The sequence below is a fragment of the Myxocyprinus asiaticus genome, chromosome 35 (genome assembly GCF_019703515.2).
Source record: "Myxocyprinus asiaticus isolate MX2 ecotype Aquarium Trade chromosome 35, UBuf_Myxa_2, whole genome shotgun sequence".
In the NCBI taxonomy this organism is placed as follows: domain Eukaryota; kingdom Metazoa; phylum Chordata; class Actinopteri; order Cypriniformes; family Catostomidae; genus Myxocyprinus; species Myxocyprinus asiaticus.
Window position 1 is genome coordinate 15,332,876 of NC_059378.1, and position 18,134 is coordinate 15,351,009.

Sequence of the window (18,134 nt, forward strand, 5' to 3'; positions counted from 1 at the left end):
TTCTCTGATTTTCTATTACCTCTACAAGGCACTGATCGCTCTTGTTTGACTAAGCCTTGTGACGGCGCAAGTGCTTGTCTGCTTGTGTCTTTCAGCATGCATGTTAAGATGAGCAGAAGTAGACATAGTTCCCATCCAGCACAAGTATTTGCTAATATAGCCTAATGCTTTTAATTCACTTTGAAGCTTATGATTAATGTTCATGGTAACCAAATAATAATATCCCCAGAAAAAACAAAAAACAAAATAAAAACATTTAGAATCGATATTTTTGTGTGTGGATCGATATTTTTGATACAACATCAGTATAGGAAGTATCGATACTTTAGGATCGATCCACCCATCCCTAGCTGTAGTCTGTTAGTAAGCTTTCTGAAGATACTGTAATGTCATTTTGGTGAAATTCATCCTATTTCTCAGTGGAAAAATAGCCGTTCAAGCCGGGGTATTCCTCCCTATTTGGCGGTAGCTGGTGCACAAGAGTCTTTCACTATAGAAACCGCAATCTCCTCCGCTATTTTGAACAGTATTTTCTTTCCAATGTGGAAATTCCGGTAAGAGGTAAATGCCTTGAGTTTGTGTAATTAATTAGTCTGTTGTGTCTCTCAGCTGTGATGAGCCTTAATGCTGAAGTTATTAGTTTAAAGCTATTTCCTAGCTTTGTAGTGTAGTAGTAATATAAGCGACTCACCAACTGGCTCATATTACACACAAAAATTGTATTTTGCCGCCACCTGCTGGCTAAAAGATGTAATGTCACAAAATTAAATGTAAAGAGACAGATAGCTCTTGAAGGGGTGGATTTTCGAAACCTTTTATAACTTGTACAAATAAACTTATCTTTTATCGTCCTCATTTATTGTTATTATATTAATCAATTTTCTATTTTTCTTTTACTATAAGGTGCAAGTAACATGTATGTGATCTGAGGGGTGACTAAGGGTCATATATATATATATATATATATATATATATATATATATATATACAAAAATTCACCATGATCAGACAGCAGAGGGTGCCAAAGAACCACAGAGAGCTATGGAGCAGTTTTGCCATATGCCCGTGTTCAATTTACATGCAATCAGAGTGGTATGTGATTTAATTTAATTTTGCAATTTAAGAATGTTTAGTCCAGCTGGAAATTCTGCCTTTAAAAAAATACATTTTATAATTCTGTTATTTTTATATCTGAACACATGATCTGTAAGATTTGACACCTAGGTCATCTGTGAAGATTGTAGAATGATGAGCTCATATTACTGGCAGTGACATCCTGAACCATGTGTGCTGTCATCACCATTCTGAACACTGTTGTCATCTGCTCTGACTCTTGTGCTGCCTCTTAACAGCCAGAATGACCCAGTCACTGAGGAGCGGAAACCATGGGTTAAGTGGCCCCTTTAAATAAACCAACATATTAAAGACCAGAGCACACTTTGCATATCTATCTTAGGAAGTTGAGAGTGGGTATTTATAAGGATGTGTAATGTTGTGGATTAGAAATGTTGGCTATAATGCAATCATTAACAGGTGCGTTTTTTTAAACAGTGCTTTTAAAAATGTGGTATTAACCCAAAAGTTGGTTTATCACCAAACATAATGCCCAGTTCTCATGACCTTGCTTGACTTAAAAAACTTAATTTCACTTTGTCTAAAATCACAAAATCACAACCTAAACTGCACAAACTTGATTTTTACATTTTGTAAAGAAAAGGATCTATCTATCTATCTATCTATCTATCTATTTTTTATGTTTTAAGTTGTGTAATTTAGTGCTTTTCAGAAAACTTGTGCTGCAATTAGTGAGCTATATAATATATTATATAATATATATAATATATATATATATTTGGTTATGTTGAGCCTTATGCTAAAATGCTTTAAATTACTATTATTTTTCTCACATCAATCTACACTCCATACCCCATAATGACAAAGCAAAAAACAGATTTTTGATAAGTTTATTACAAATTTATTAAAAAGAAAAAACTGAAATATCACATTGACAAAAGTATTCAGACCCTTAACTAAGTACTTAGTTGAAGCACCCTTGGCAGCGATTACAGCCTCAAGTCTTTTTGGGTATGATGTGACAAGTTTTGCACACCTGGATTTGGGGATTTTCTGCCATTCTTCTCTGCAGATCCTCTCAAGCTCTGTCAGGTTGGTGTGGGGTTTCCTGTTCCCAGAGAACAGAGAGAGAGAGAGAGAGAGAGAGAGAGAGAGAGAGAGAGAGCGCGAGCGAGAGAGAGAGAGTTTTGTGTATTAATGCTTTGGCAAAATTGTATGCAAACACAATCATGCCAATAAAGTATTTTAAAATTGAATAATTGAGAGAGAGATCTATTTGTTGTGTGCTGAGGTGAATGAGGGCAACTGGAACATTAAGAACAGGACGATTTGCTCTTATATGTTTGAATGGCCTCTACATCGCACATTACATTAGCTGACCCATCATACCTGTGTTGATGTGAGGCCTTTTATACCATTATAGTTCAAATCAATAGACCAGTCCCATTGTTTACAAACATTGTAACGCATGCGCAGTAAGTGGTGGAAGTGTTGGATTTGACAGACTAGACAGCTAGCGCTAGCAAGCTCCTCCAAATATCGCTAAAAGATAATACAGAATAAAATTAGCCTTTAGGGTCAAAGCTAGCTAGGATTAGGTACACTATTGCTAGCAACACAGCTAGTTATAAATATTGATTAAACAAAAGTATGACACATAGCCATTATAAATACAAAATTATTCTTAGCTATAATATTATTATAATGATATGATTGTAATAAAATGTTCACTGAAAAGCCTTGAGTTGGAAATGATCTCCTCAGTCAAGTCAGCTCTTTTGATGAGATCGATAAAAGTGCCCTTGGTTTTTGCCATTGCGATTTTGACAGCCAACAGCGCAGCACTACATTTCATTTAGCTTAACCAGACAATTTAAATGTAACAGCTTTTGGGTCACCTGACTACAGCTTTGGTTTACTGTTCACACAGGGCTTTTTGCCACCACTTTCATCTGTGACATAGGCAGTGGTGACCAAAGTATTGGTGAAATACATTGGTGAAAATATATTTTTACATTTTCTCAAGAGAATGTGAGTGGTGCCCATGCAAAATTCACTAAATTTCTAGATTGTTATGGGTGGTTGCTAAGGTGCTCTGGGTGGTCCTCTTTTAGCAACTTGTTAGCAACATGATTTTTTTTAAACATGGCGGCATCAAAATTCACATTTGAGGTATCATTGTGTGTAATTTATGTAACAGGAAAAAAAAGTATCTTCAAGTAATATTTACCACAGATCTTAGATTGAAAAACCTCATAAATAAATAAATAAATAAATAAATAAATAAAAACCAATAGAAAATTCCAGAGGGAACCCATGGTGAATTAGACTTCCGGTTCACCTACAAATTGTTTTTCTGAGCAACCACTGGCCAGTGCAATGATGATTAGAATTGCCTGTTTTCTGTTTCTGATCTTGAGACCCAATGTAAAGCTGTTAAAGGCACTGTTAAAAAAAAAAAGAACGGTTATCTCGACTCTGTGACGTATCGGCATATAGAGCCACATGATTTTTTGACAATTTCTACAAATGTAATACTTTACCCACTAAGACCAAACGCTGATGCAGATGAAAACACTGAAGACCGGAAATTGAAAAAGGGTGGAACACTTCCGTGCAGGAAAAGGTGGATAGAGCATAACAGTGCCTGGCCTTTTTTTCAGCCATCTGGGTTCCGTAAGTATTTTCCCCATTCATTTCTTTCATAGACTTTTAATAAAATCCTTCATAAAAGAGTTATGAGCCATGAACCAAACCAACCAGCTCTGAGGTGAATCACACATCACAAACTTTGTTTTGAGGCAAAAAAGTATTTGAAAATCAGACATAAAGACAAAGGAACAAGGCTGTGTAATTCCTGTCTTTCATGAGGGCACAAACTACAATCCCATGAAGCATTGTGAATTATGTCATTGAATAAAAAACAATGGGAATATATAAAACTATTGATTTTAGGTTGTTGATTATAAGTATAGAAACAATTATTTAAAGTTTATTGCAAAGTATTCCGATATGTACAAATATAATAGTAGTTTAAGGGTGAAGGGAGACCGACTAGATTACGCCATTCACAGTGCTTCATGGGAATGGGTGGTCGCTCCGAGGCACGTTTCGCTGGTTTTGTTGGCTGGGGTTCTCTGATGGGTGGATCTTTCTCTGCTGTCCCATGGGTAATGTAGTTGTTTACCATGAATTCCGCTATGAAACGTGATTTTTATACAATGAAGTTGAAATTACGCAGATAGATGGCTTCAATGGAAGCATATACCATCAATGAATAACCTCGTAGCTCACCGTAGGTCTGTGTTTAAAGGTTTATATGTTTTAGCTGAAAACCAATTAGTCTATGCGATCAGTGAATGAGATTTTTACTTCCGGAACCAGACTGTTGCGCCCTATTGCTGTGAAAGTAATCTGTTTCAACATGACATCAACACGTAAATGACAAAGACATGCCTATCTCTGAATCTGCTACAGGCATTGCTTATCCCATGCAAACTGACAACAAACAGACAAAATTACTTTACAGACATAGGCTATGTCCGGATAACTAATCCCGTTTGAATAGGGCTTTAGAGGACCAAATCAAATGAGCCCACCACTAGTCTTAGTCTTTATTAGACTTAGAATTAGACTCTAATTGAACTTTTCACCCTTATTTTGTCCACCAGTGAAAAATTGTATATCTGATTCCTTAAAGCTACACTATGTAACTTTTTTTTGTTAAAAAATAACAAAATGGTTTTAATGAGAGAGTGCAACAAAAATCCATCTTCCAAACCATGTCTTTACCCAAATACACTTTGATAAACCTATAATAATGATATTATATTATAAATATTTTAGAGCTGTCGGGACGGATTTCGCAGGAAATTGCATGTACTGTATACATCATTCGCCCGTGCGTGTTGATGTCATATCCATACACAGAGAAAATAAGATCAGTTCTGTAGCATGCGTGTGGGAGTAGCTAAAGCTGAAAGTTTGTTGTCACAACGAACAAGAAAAATTGACCATGGATCATTTAAAACGGCAAACCTCCAGGGAATCACTTTGTAAAAACAAAGGAACCCCGAACAGAGCAGAGTCTATAAGCAAAAAGGGAAAGCGACAGAGTCCGTACAACATCGGCTTGGCTTTTCAGAGGTGGCAACAACTCAGAGATCTGAAAGGATTTAAAAGCGACCCAGAGATGGCTTTTTCTTGCTCAACTGGTAAGATATTTTATCGATATGGTTTATATATAATTATGTAAAAATACAGTGGGGTAAAAAGGTCTGAGATTATGAGATTATGTACATCTGTGTGTGTAGTGAAATACAATAATTATACTGTAATCGGTGCAGAAATTTTCACTTGCTAGCACACGTGTGTATTTTTCTTTATAACGGCAATAATCTATATAAAGAAATCCTTTAGTCATAGGCTTGAAAGGACATGCAAATCTTTTTTTTTTTTTTTTTTTTTTTGTCATTAACAATTTTTATTGATTCCACACTCAAATCAACATAAACACATGAAAACACGGAATACATTTTCAACAAAATATACCCCGTTCCCTCCCTCTTTCCCCCCACCCACCCACCTACCCAACACACAACCCAGTGGTCAGACACAGAATAATAACAGACACACATACAAGCAAACAGTCCAAATAAATAAATAAATAAATAAATAAATAAATACTCAGATATAAAAAAACAAAAAATTGCCCAACAAAAAAGAAAAAGGGTTCCACACATCAATTAATTACATACACACCATTTAAACTGTCCCTCTCCACTGACCCTCCAAGAAGGCCAAATAAGTGCCCCACTTCTTCTCAAAGGCACCCAAGCTGCCCAGCCGCCTATGTGACATCTTTTCAAAGGCTGCCACTGTGCCCAATTCGGTGCACCACTCATGAAATGAGGGTGCACCAGCCGACTTCCATCCCCCAAGGATCACTTTCCTGCCGATCATCACACTGGTAAGGACCCAATTTTCAATGTGTATGTTCCCTAAGTTAACCCCTGCCCCATCCCCCAAAATACAAAGTCTGGGGCAGAATGAAATCTGAGTGCTCAGGATCTCACAGACATAACTCTGAACCCTTGACCAAAACTCTTGAATCTTAGTACAATACCAAAAAACATGGGCTATGTCCCCATCCTCTGATTGGCATCACCAACAGGTGGGTGTATCTTTAAGACCAAGCCTATGCAATCTAGAGGGAGTCCAATAAAAACGATGCAGAATCTTAAATTGAATGAGGCGCATCCTTGCATCCATAGACATAGACTTGGCATTTTTTAAAATCCTACCCCATTCTTCATCCTCCAGTACTAAATTCAAGTCATTCTCTCATAACTTCTTGAGAAATGTCAAAACCCCATCCCCTAGACTCTGAATTAGCCAGGAATAGTACACTGAAGCCTCGTGGCCCTTCCCAAAAGCCGCTAGTACATCTCAAGAGTGTCTGCAGCTTTAGGGGGCTGTGTACTATACCCAAAGATGGTACAAAATAGATGGCACAGCTGTAAGTACCTGAAGAATTGAGATCTGGGAATCCCAAACCGGTGTGTAATATTTTCAAAGGATCTCAATGCTCCATTTTCATACAGGTAACCCAGCGTAGCAACTCCCTTCTCAATCCATTCTGCCCAGCAAAAAGGGGACTTATTAATACACAGTTTAGGGTTTAACCAAATACTTGTGGCAACTTTCGGGTAAATGTCCGAATTGAGCACGCGGGAAACCCTTGTCCACACTAACTGCATGTGTGAGATAACAGGATGTGTCTTTAGTTCTCTGGGCAGCCTGGTAGAAAGACATTGCAATGGCAATATAGGGGCAAGAAGTTCTTGTTCAATGCAGAACCAGGGAGGGGCTCTTTCAGGTGGAAGCGACCAATGAGCCAAATGTCTGAGACCGAATGCATAATAATAAAACGAAATCTTGGGTAAGCCTAGCCCACCTTTGTCAATCGGTCTATGTAACTTATTGAATTGTAATCTGGGACATTTACCATTCCAAATGAAAGACTTCGCTATGCTTTCAAATTGATTGAAATAAGAGAGGGGGACATCTACCGGGAGAGACTGTAGCAGGTAGTTAAATTTTGGAATACAGTTCATTTTAATAACATTAACCTTCCCAATCATCGATAAATGTAATGAAGCCCACATCGCTCGAAAACCGTTTTATTAAGGGGTCAAAATTAACTCTAACTAAATCAGACAAATTTTTGGGGAATAAAATGGCCAAATACTTAATGCCCTGTTTGGGCCACTGGAAGGTGCCTGGCTGAAAGGCCGTTACTGGACAGTACGCTGTCAGAGCCAATGCTTCGGATTTAGACAAGTTGACTAAGTATCCTGAGAATTTGGAAAAGGAATTAATAATTCTGTGGAGGCAAGGCATAGATTTATTAGGGTCAGAGATAAATAATAAAATATCATCTGCATAAAGCAGAAGCTTATGCACCACGCCTCCCGCCACCACCCCTGGAAAATCATCCTCCTTTCTTATCGCGGCTGCTAATGGTTCCAGGGCAAGACAGAACAATAATGGGGAAAGAGGGCAACCTTGCCGAGTGCCCCTATCCAGAGTAAAATAATCTGAAATTAATCCATTTGTTTGTACCGCTGCTACAGGGTGTCTATAAAGTAACTTGATCCAACCAATAAAGGTACTCCCGAACCCATACATTTCCAAAATCTTAAAAAGATAATCCCATTCTACCATATCAAACGCCTTTTCGGCGTCAAGTGAGATGGCATCGACCAGAGACTGATCTTTCGCTACTGACCACATGATGTTGATGAAACACCTAATATTATCAGAAGAGTTATGACCCCGAATAAACCCCACCTGATCCGTATGTATAAGAGATGTCATAACTTTACTTAATCGGTTAGCCAAAATTTTTGCCAAAATTTTTACATCTAGCTGGATAAGGGAAACTGGATGGTAACTTTTACACTCACTTGGATCTTTGTCCTTTTTAAGAATCAGACTGATCCGGGCCTGTGTCATGGTTGGAGGAAGCTTTCCATTCTTTAATGATTCAGTATAAACTTCTAACAAAAGTGGAGCCAGTTCTATAGCATAAGATCTAAAAAATTCAGCGGCAAAACCATCTGGCCCCGGAGCCTTGCCTGTAGGTAAGGCCTTAATTACCTTGTCAAGCTCCTCCAAGTTTATCTCAGAATCAAGAGAGTTTTTTTGCTCAGTCGTCAGTTTAGGAAGATCTAATGGTTCCACAAAATTTTTAATATCTTCATCAGTAGACGAAGACGTGGAACTATAGAGATCAAGATAGAATTCTTTAAAAGCATTATTAATATCAATGGCTGAGGTAAAAATTTAACCACGGGAATGGTAGAAAAAGACTCTCTCTGCTTTATATATCTAGCCAAAAGCTTCCCTGCTTTGTCACCCAACTCAAAGTATGACTGTCTTGCCCTGAACAACCAAAACTCCACTTTCTGCGACAAAATAGTATTATATCTGTATTTCAATCGGGTCAATTCTCTTAGACCATCAGACGACATTCGGCGCTTCAGCTCTGCCTCTGCACTTTTAATATTTCCTTCCAACTCCACGAGTTCTTGTACTTTGGATTTTTTAATGAATGAGGCATACTGTATGATCCGACCCCTAAGAACCGCCTTAAATGCCTCCCAAGCCACGCCCACAGTGGATACCAAGGACCAGTTGGTCTCCATATAAACATTGATTTCAGTCTTTAACATTTGTTGGAAATCAGGATTTTGCAAAAGGGACACATTAAGGTGCCAACTATATGACTTCTTTTTCTCTATATGTGGCATCACCTCTAAACTCACCAGGGCGTGATCTGAGACTAAAATATTTCCAATTGAGCAATCAACAACAGATGAAATGAGGGATTTGGATATCAAAAAGAAAAATCTATTCTAGAATAAATCTTATGGACTGATGAAAAAAATGTATAGTCCCTACCAGATGGGTTCAAAAGTCTCCAAATATCCGTAAGACCAAGATTTTTACACATCCTGTGAAGCGTCAGTGTTGCTCTAGGGGGTTTACACACTTTTGCTTCACTGTGATCAAGGACTGAGTCCATCAAGAGATTAAAGTCTCCTCCCAATATTATATCATGAGGGGAGCCAGTGGCTTGCAGCATCCCTTCAAGATCTATAAAAAAGCCCTGATCATCAGCGTTAGGTGCGTAAATATTAGCCAAAATAAACCTTTGCCCTTGAATTTCAACTAACACAATAATGACTCTCCCTAATTTATGTTTAATCTGTTTGAGACATTTGAATTGTAGATGTTTATTTACCAATATAATGACTCCCTTGCTTACTTGAGCCAGCACTAAAAAAAGCATGTCCACCCCATATCTTCCCAAATTTTTCAGCTTCCTGCGGGGAGAGATGTATTTCTTGAAGAAACACTATATCATATTTCTTACATTTAATAAAAGTAATAACCTTCCTTCTTTTTATAGGGTGCCCCAACCCATTCACATTCCATGTGGAGAGAGATAGTACACTCATATTAACAACTGACATATTGATATAATAAAAAAAAAAAATTGTGGGTGAAAAACAAAATTATACAGACCACATTCCCCATTAGTGAAACAATCAAACCCCCGAACGAATCAAACCCCCCCCCCCGAACAAAAAAACGTACACATTAACCCCACGCACGACAGCGCCAACCGGCGTCAATCCCTTAAAACTCAAAAGGTCCATGAACGCCCACGAGTCCCCACGACAACTTTGCCATCAGATTGCTCAATTTTGCCTCACAAATTTGTGAAGCAAAATTACATAACAGAAAATACTTTGTGAAATAAACCCAGTCAATAGGAAGAATGAACACAAAGAATGTGTAGATTCATTCACAGAACTGTCTCAAAGGTGTGATCTTCCACAAAACAAATTCCAGCTGATATAAAACCGTTCAGATTCCTCGGACAGACAACGAATGTTCAGTGAGCCAGCTGTTATGAGTTCAGCGGATGACGTAATCATTCAATGTCCCGTAAAAAAACTCAAAACAAACTACAGCCAGCAGGAGGAATAAGCACGAAGAACGAACAGATTAATCCACAGCTGTTCCAAAAGAGTGTTATTCAACAGAACACACTCCAGCCGCTAGGCAGAACCAATACAAAAAGAAACAAAACCGGCATCCCGGTTCCCCGGATGGTCGAGTCAATTCACTCGGAGGCTGCATAAAAGTATATACCATGACGTACACAATCCATCAACTCTATAAAAGACATCTTTTGTGTGAGCATGTAGATATTTTGCGGTCATCCGTAGTGTCCACTCTCAATCTGTCCGGGAACCTCAATGCAAAAGTAATCTTTCATCAATGCAAAAGTTTCTCCAAGGAAAGTGTTATTCACAAAACAAGCTCCAGCCGCTAGGCGGAGCCAACGCAAAAAACCAAAATGTCGCCCAGCTTCCTCAAGAGTTAGGTACAGCGAGTCAGGCCCACTCACATGAGAAACATCCAATGGTTTACTCAGACATTGATTCTATGAAAGACATTGCCAGATTTGGACATGTAAATACTTTGCGACCGTTTTTCGTTACTATTCTCAGTTTTGCTGGAAACATTAGAGCGAACGAGATCTTTTTCTGATGTAAGAGTTTCTTACATTCCTTGAACCGATCGCGTTTCTCTCTTGTCGAACTCGCAAAGTCCGGGAACAAGAAAATATTTTGGTTCTTCCAAGAAAGCTTCCCTTTGCTCCTCGCCTGGTGCAACACAAGATCTTTATCGGATGATCTCAGAAATCTGGCCAGAATTGATCTGGGCCTGTCTCCCTCAGCAGATCTGTGAGCTGGCACTCTGTGAGATCGCTCGATTTCCAGCTTGTGGCCTGTTATGTCGAGCAGACTCGGGAAAAAATCGTCTAGGAATTTCACCATATCTCTGCCCTCCTCATGCTCAAGAATTCCAACAATTCTGACATTATTCCTGCGGCTTCTATTCTCAAGATCTTCAAGCTTTACAAGGAGATGTTCCAAATCAACTTTGGTCGCGGGTGGATTAGCGGTTAATTCCCTCTCCGAAGATTCCAGAAAATTGATTCGTTTTTCAACATCAGTCACTCTTGTAGCTAACTCTGAGAATTTTATTTCCATCGCTGTGATCGATCGATGTATTACAGCGAGATCCTCCAAGTCAGCAAGAATCATCGTCAACATCACCAACACGGACAACTGACGCTGGATCTCCTCTCCTGTCGCGCCATCCATATCGAGTCCCCGGTCTGTAGGCCTGTTGGGGCTTTCATCCTGAACACGTAAGTGTCTTTTAATGTCTCCAGAGCCCGAGGATTTTGACTTCTTTGCCATTTTTTGCAACAAAGGGCAAATGTGTAACTGGGTGTATCAAAATTCACCAGATTATAATATGAAAATAATCGAAAATTCAGCAAAGTGCGCAGAGCTCGTCGCTCACACGTCTGCTCCTTGCATGGCGTCACGTGACTCCCTCGGACATGCAAATCTTTAAATGTTGTTGACCACTGGTTGGTAACAATGACAATCTATAAACTGGTTACTACCGTGGTCTATTTGGCCAGAATATCCTGCAGTTATAAAAAAACTTTACAATGTTTGACCTTATCAGACTAGCAATCGTTATGTCTAATGTTAACAAACATTGCCTAACTTTTGTAACATCATTTATTTCAAAACTTCAATGTTTCCAATATGTCAAAACAGTAGCATAAGATATGGCACTTACCTGCTTAGATGACATGTTTTCAGATATCCGTCTTTTCCTTTCTTTCATTATTTATTTGTCCATTCGCTCTGATAAGATTTCCTGTATCCAGTGTACACCGGTGCCCCAAACCACATTCATCCACGCTGGGGAGCAGAGCTGAAGCACAACCAAAACAATGTTCTTCTGCAAGACACATGCAGTTTTATTTTTTAACCGCTAGAGGACCAAAATTTACAGAGTGTAGCTTTAAGGAAGGGGTAGTCAAAAAATCTAGAGTTCTGACAAATTTGATGCAAACTTGCTGAAAATCTGCCACAAATATCCCACTCATTATTTTCACATGCAAGTGAGCTTGCAATTCGCAAGGTTTGTTCAAATCTCTAACCTTAAATATAAGCATCAGTAATAATGATTAACTTGGAATGGAAAACACCACTAATTAATTGGTTGACAAGAGGTAACTGAAATGGAAATATGTATGACCATTATTCAGGTATCATTCAGGCCAAATCTATCTCCAAAGGACAGACAAATCAGCTCCTGCTGAGAACGGTGCTCCTTGTGCCTCTTTTGCATAGGGGTCTTGTGTAAGTTTTAGTCTGGTTTCCTTTATCTTAACATGCTTCGAAACGTATTGGACTTTGGAATAAAAATTGCATCGTGCAATTTGAGATTATCTTTATAAAGAAAAAGGGAACAAAAAAGGGACTATAAACCATAGATTTGTGTACTAATCAAAATGGATTAATATGTTAGACAACAATTGTGAGCATAACACAAACAGCAAATCTCAAGTACAAACAGCCCAAACTGGTCTCATAGAATCACGTTAATATACAGTCACAGTCTGTCACCCTCATTCTTCTTCAAGGACTCTTATTTGGAAGTTTTCCCCCCGGACTCCATTTCCCAGGATTCACTGCCCTAATCACTTCTATCAGTTCTTCATCATCTGCACCTGACATCTATTCACTCATTAGTTTCTCAGTGTATAAATACCCTCTAGTTTTGTTAAGTTTTGTCCATCCTTGAAGTGTTTTGTTATGAGGTGTTATGGTGAGCTCAGCTTGAATGTTAAAGAGTTCGTGTTTGTTCCACTCCAGTGTTTACTTTTGTTGAGCCTTTCTTCTGTTTCCACTCCAGCGATTGTCCTACTCCAACGTTTATAATTAGAAGGAATCTACTCCTGTGTCTCCTCTCTTCCTCTCCAAGACACCCATGTTACATATACCTTAATTTTAGCAAATTAATTTTACGTCACTCATGAAGAGCACGCAAGTCGATGGGTCAGCCGAAAGTGTCATAAGAGCACAACAAAATGATGTGGTTGCTTCAGCAATTGTGTTTTTCATCTCACGTTTGCTTTTGACACTATTGTTTAGGTTTAAGCCTGAAACATTGGTTTTGTTTATTTAAAACTCGATAAAGCATTAATCTTCAAAACCTTTGTTCTGTCATACAAAACATACTCCTTACTCTTCACATCATCTTTTCAGACTCTACTCTATGGTTTGGTTTAAATGGTCAGGACACCCACCTAGTTGAGTCCCAATTTGCACACCTCAGACTTAGAAACGACTCTATAAATGGGCAGGAAAATATGTGAATATGTGGGCTGGTTTTGTGGGTGGGAAGAGGAAAAACGGGAGGGGGTCAAGACCTGCTTCCAAAAAAAAACACACCCACACAATAGAGTTAGCTGCTGAACCATGATATTATGAGTGAAGATTAAAACAAAAACTTGCACAACTGCAGCCAAGAAATGCTTGCGGTGGTCTGGTTATGGACTGTGGAGCGTTTTGTGGAGTGATTTCGATCTGACCATGGTATTTAGTGTAAAAGTCCGCTCTCATTTCTGTTCACTGAGTGCTGTTGAAGTCTCGAGCTTGTGGAACAGCAGCATCCATGTCATGAGTTTGAATTCTCTGCTGTGACCACTGATATATATATATATATATATATATATATATATATATATATATATATATATATATATATAGAACAGGACTGCTCATGACATCAAATCAGTGAAGCCACTGTGTCGCCATATTTCTCTGCCCAAACATTCCAGTGTCCCTATTGACTTAATAGGAAATCATCTCATTTCAGCGAGTAAACATTAGTCATTCAATCACCGATTTTATATCTGAAATCTGCATGTAAATGTCCCACACATGTATTTCTTTATTTAAAGTAAGGAATTTTTTCCTGTTTCTTGAAAGCCCGCGTGAGTTATGTGTTTCTTCTATATCAAACAGTATCCACCACTAACAAACTTCATCGGCAAACAGATCAGCTGAATGTAAACAAGTTCACTGAAACTGAGGTAAGATACAAACAGACGTTTTCAGACTAACTTATTGTGATCATCGAAGTGTTTGTTCAGAGTTACTTGTTTTATGTGTTTATCAGTAAGTGCCTTGTTCTCGCAGTCACTTGAATAAGAGCACGTGCTCTCTCTCTCCCTCTATCACGTGCAGCGGGCGCTGAGATTGAGGGAGACACGCAAAGTTGGTTAAAATTAAACGGTTACGCTGGATTTAAATGGCAAACGAACACTACAGAGAGCACTTCAGTATGAAAACAAGAAAATCCTATGCATTTAAGGCAATTTAGAAATCCCGGTCTGACTTTTTTAAAGTCCCTTTTGGGGGTAAGGATGTATTGTCACCCTAAACAAGCAGATATTACAGCTTTTCCTACTTACATTACAACTTGTTGACAGTTTTGCCACTTCTTTTCGTGATCGTTGTGCAGCACTGATAGACTGAACACCAGGGCAGGTGAATGCTCTGACATTGCTATCCCCATAAATCTTCTCCCTCGTAATGAATATGATCCATGACAAGCTAATTAAACATTAAACATGATTGTAACTAGTGGGCGAAATACAACTGTCGTATCCGCAGGTCGGAGATGGTGAAATGGGGGTGTTTTTGCCTGTCAGCCATTGATGCTCTATGGCAGTTTGGGCATACTAATATGGCCGCTCGAACACTTCCGATGGCTTCACCTCCTGCTGGCAGTTTACCGTTGCGTCAGTGATCCAGTTCTATATCTATATATATATATATATATATATATATATATATATATATATATATATATATATATATATATATATATATATATCAGTGGCTGTGACTGTAATGTAAGCTCATGAATAAAGCAGCGCTGTGATTGGATGGAAGCGCTTCTTCTCATGAACAATGTGGAGAGACTTTTAGAATATAGTGACGTAAATGCGTGCTGTCTTACCAGTAATAACTCGGAAGAATGAAATGGCTCAATAAAATGATTTATTTATTTTTTATTATTATTATTTTTATTTTTTTATTTTTTTTACAATAAACATAATGAGTGCTATCATTGTTTTCAGTGATGTGCATTTTGTACATGTCTGTTCACATAAAATGACCCTTTAAATATGGGGTTTGGGTTTGGCATAAAATCAATAAGCATTTACACAACATCTGACACGCGGAGCTTTTGTCATTACACATGCAGGTATCTGCATGTCTAGAATTCGCATCAACAAACGATTTAGCCAACTCATAAAAATGTATACGACTTTGTGAGATCGGGTTGTTTTGATCTCACATTTGCTTTTAACACTGTTGGTTAGGTTTAGTATTTTTTATTGTTTTAAAACTCAACAGAGCATTCCTTTAAAAAAAAAAAAAAACGAATCCGTTTGGGAGAACATTTAACTCACTTTTAGCGCCACACTGTGGACACTTTACCACCTGCTGCAAATATGTAATGTAGCCCATAATGTCATTTTGCAAAAACGTTGCCACAGTCACATCACTCATGATATCAGGCTGATACAGCCAGTATATAGAGTTTTTAGTTTGTAGTCCAAAAACCAAGAAGATAATTAGCAGTTTGGCACTATGGGTTTCCTCAGGAATTTCCAATGGCCTAGTGTTTATTTTATTTTATTTTATTTCTAATGAAAATAAGCTCTGTGGTTAACATTAATTAAAGAGACTTGTTGTTTTACAAGATAAATTACACACAGTCATACCTCAAATGTAAAAAAGTTATGCGCTTTACAAACGCAAGGTGCTAACAAGTTGCTATAAAAAAAGATTTCAATGGCTGTCCCATTAATTATACATCATTTATGATGACATTACAAATATACATTTAGGCTTGAAACATACAAAGTACAACTCAATAAAGCAGGTACACAATGTTTGAGAATGTGAACACTGCTAGTGAACTGAATAATGTTACGGATGTTCTTGACACACAGTAGCTTCACAGTTCAAGCATGTCAGTTATGTTTTCAGGTAGGCCTATGGCTGTGTGTAATTTACGTCAAAGTCTATTCAAGGAATGTTAACCACAGGCCATATGTTATGCATAATTTAAGCATTAATCGAAAAACTTTATTCCAAAAATATCAGAAATTTCAGAGGGAAGCCATGGGAAATTAGCCTTCCACTATTTTGAACAATAACCAGAGGACCACACAAACTGAAATGCTTTATTTCTAGAAAAATCTTGATGTAACAGGACAATCAGAAATGTTTATGACATACACAGGTGCACCTGAATGTTATTGTGTTTTGAATGTATTCAAAGAATAATGTCAGAAGATAAATTATGTAGGTGGGCTGTCTTTATCCATCCACTATATCTTACATGTAAAAAATTAGGCACTATTGTATCTTTCTGTGCAAAATTCTAATAATCATTCCATCCACCCGCTGTGTTTGCTTTGGGAATGAGAAATAACATCTGTACATCTATACAGCTGACAATGAATAATGTTTTTGGTCAAAACAAGATGAATTCACTCTCTAGTGGAAATAACCACGTAACCACAAATACAGAATTCAGAGTTGTGATTAGCTAAAGCAATCGTTCACATGTGAAAATGCCATATATATATAATGCCCATAGATCTGTTCAGCGCTAATTCAGATAAACATATAAGCTCTGTTCAAAAACCTAGTGAGCTGCCTTGCTGTCTTCTAAGATAGCATCCTAACTGAACTGGAACCGAATGAGTGACTGAATTGGAACACTCTACATAAGTAGCAACTTTAAGTGTCACACAAATAGTCACAATCACAATTGATTGCAACAGAGTTTGACATTAGTGTTACCGGTCCTACTCGACCTGTCCCCAGCATGGGAGTCGGATGCCTTAGCAGGGAGGCTATAAAAGCCATGGCCTCTAGCCTCAGTCGCTGGTGCATCTTTTAAGGCCAGGAGAGTGAGGTTTACACACTGCACAGCTATCATGTACCAGCTAGCTACTGTTACATTAGCATGTTGCTAAGCTAACAACATGATACTGACAATATGTACATATCATACACAAATATTGGGTATTGAACTATTTTTATTGATACTTTTCGGTAATGAATGTAATATATTTACAACTTCCATTTCTCTCAACTTGTCTGCCATTTTGGATTATTATTATTTTTTTATGAGCTCATTGCACAATTGCCTTCTCTGCAGAGGACACATGCAATGCTGCCTTAGATTATGGCCAAAATTAAGTATTTTAGAAGGCAGCAAAGCTCTGCTGTGATATCTGGAGTGTGCCAGTGCTGCCTTAAAATGCTAGACAGCTAACTAGGTTTTGGAACACAGCAATATTGTCCTTCACACTTTCAAATTTTAACTGAGTTTGCTAAAATGGTGTTCTACTAGTTTCATTTAAAACTCAGCAGTTAGGAGACACTGTATAGTAACTCAACAAATGACCTTTGGTATTGAAGAGATCTACAGGTGTTTGTCAAAAAGCCATGAATCACTGAGTTGATGGAAGTAGTGTGTGCAAACTACTTTAGTTCTGTGATTAGACCACATTCGTATCAGTTGGTCAAGACATATCACATAGCGGTGGTGTCTTCTTGGAATGGAGTCACCACAAACCAGAGGTCATCAAGCGTTTTTAACACCCCACAACATGACCATGTATTTTGACCCTTGAGTTTCAGGGGATTGGACTAAAGCCATTCTCATGTTACGGAATTCCAACTGTGACCACTAGGGACTCTGTTGAGCCTGACTTCTGTGGGGGTGTATTACAGGAAGTTCTCATTTACGACATTACTTCAGCCTTGTCAACACAACCTTGACAGGTTAACAGGGCTGATGGGGGCTCCGAAGAAGACCACATGAGAGCGAACACACTTTGAGTCTCATGTGTTAATGCTGTATATGAAGGGGTAGAATGTAGTCTGTCGATGAATCTGCATGTGGCTATCACATTCAAACCCCATCCTGGATTCCACCATTATACTTCTGAGTGCAGACCCTGGCATGTGAGTCTCCAGTTTGGGGGTACAGCTCCATCCTGCAAGGAACAC

General features: G+C 38.3%; 1 protein-coding gene and 1 long non-coding RNA gene across 4 annotated transcripts in view; both read right to left on the minus strand.

Annotated features, from left to right (window-relative positions):
- Positions 1 to 2,033: 2,033 nt before the first annotated feature.
- Positions 2,034 to 14,613, minus strand: LOC127426296 (uncharacterized). The gene is made up of 3 exons (XR_007894764.1): positions 14,504 to 14,613; positions 11,815 to 11,979; positions 2,034 to 2,182 (listed from the first exon to the last, which is right to left on the minus strand). It is a non-coding gene; the product is annotated as an uncharacterized LOC127426296 (long non-coding RNA).
- A 1,670-nt stretch (positions 14,614 to 16,283) lies between these two features.
- Positions 16,284 to 18,134, minus strand: part of si:ch211-247n2.1 (calcium-activated potassium channel subunit beta-2) — a 53,304-nt gene continuing 51,453 nt past the window's right edge. For all 3 annotated transcript variants that reach the window (XM_051672996.1, XM_051672997.1, XM_051672999.1), the window contains one exon: positions 16,284 to 18,121. In XM_051672996.1, the coding sequence (XP_051528956.1) occupies positions 18,037 to 18,121 (85 nt within the window). In that variant the 3' untranslated portion in view covers positions 16,284 to 18,036. The remainder of the gene's footprint in view (positions 18,122 to 18,134) is intronic.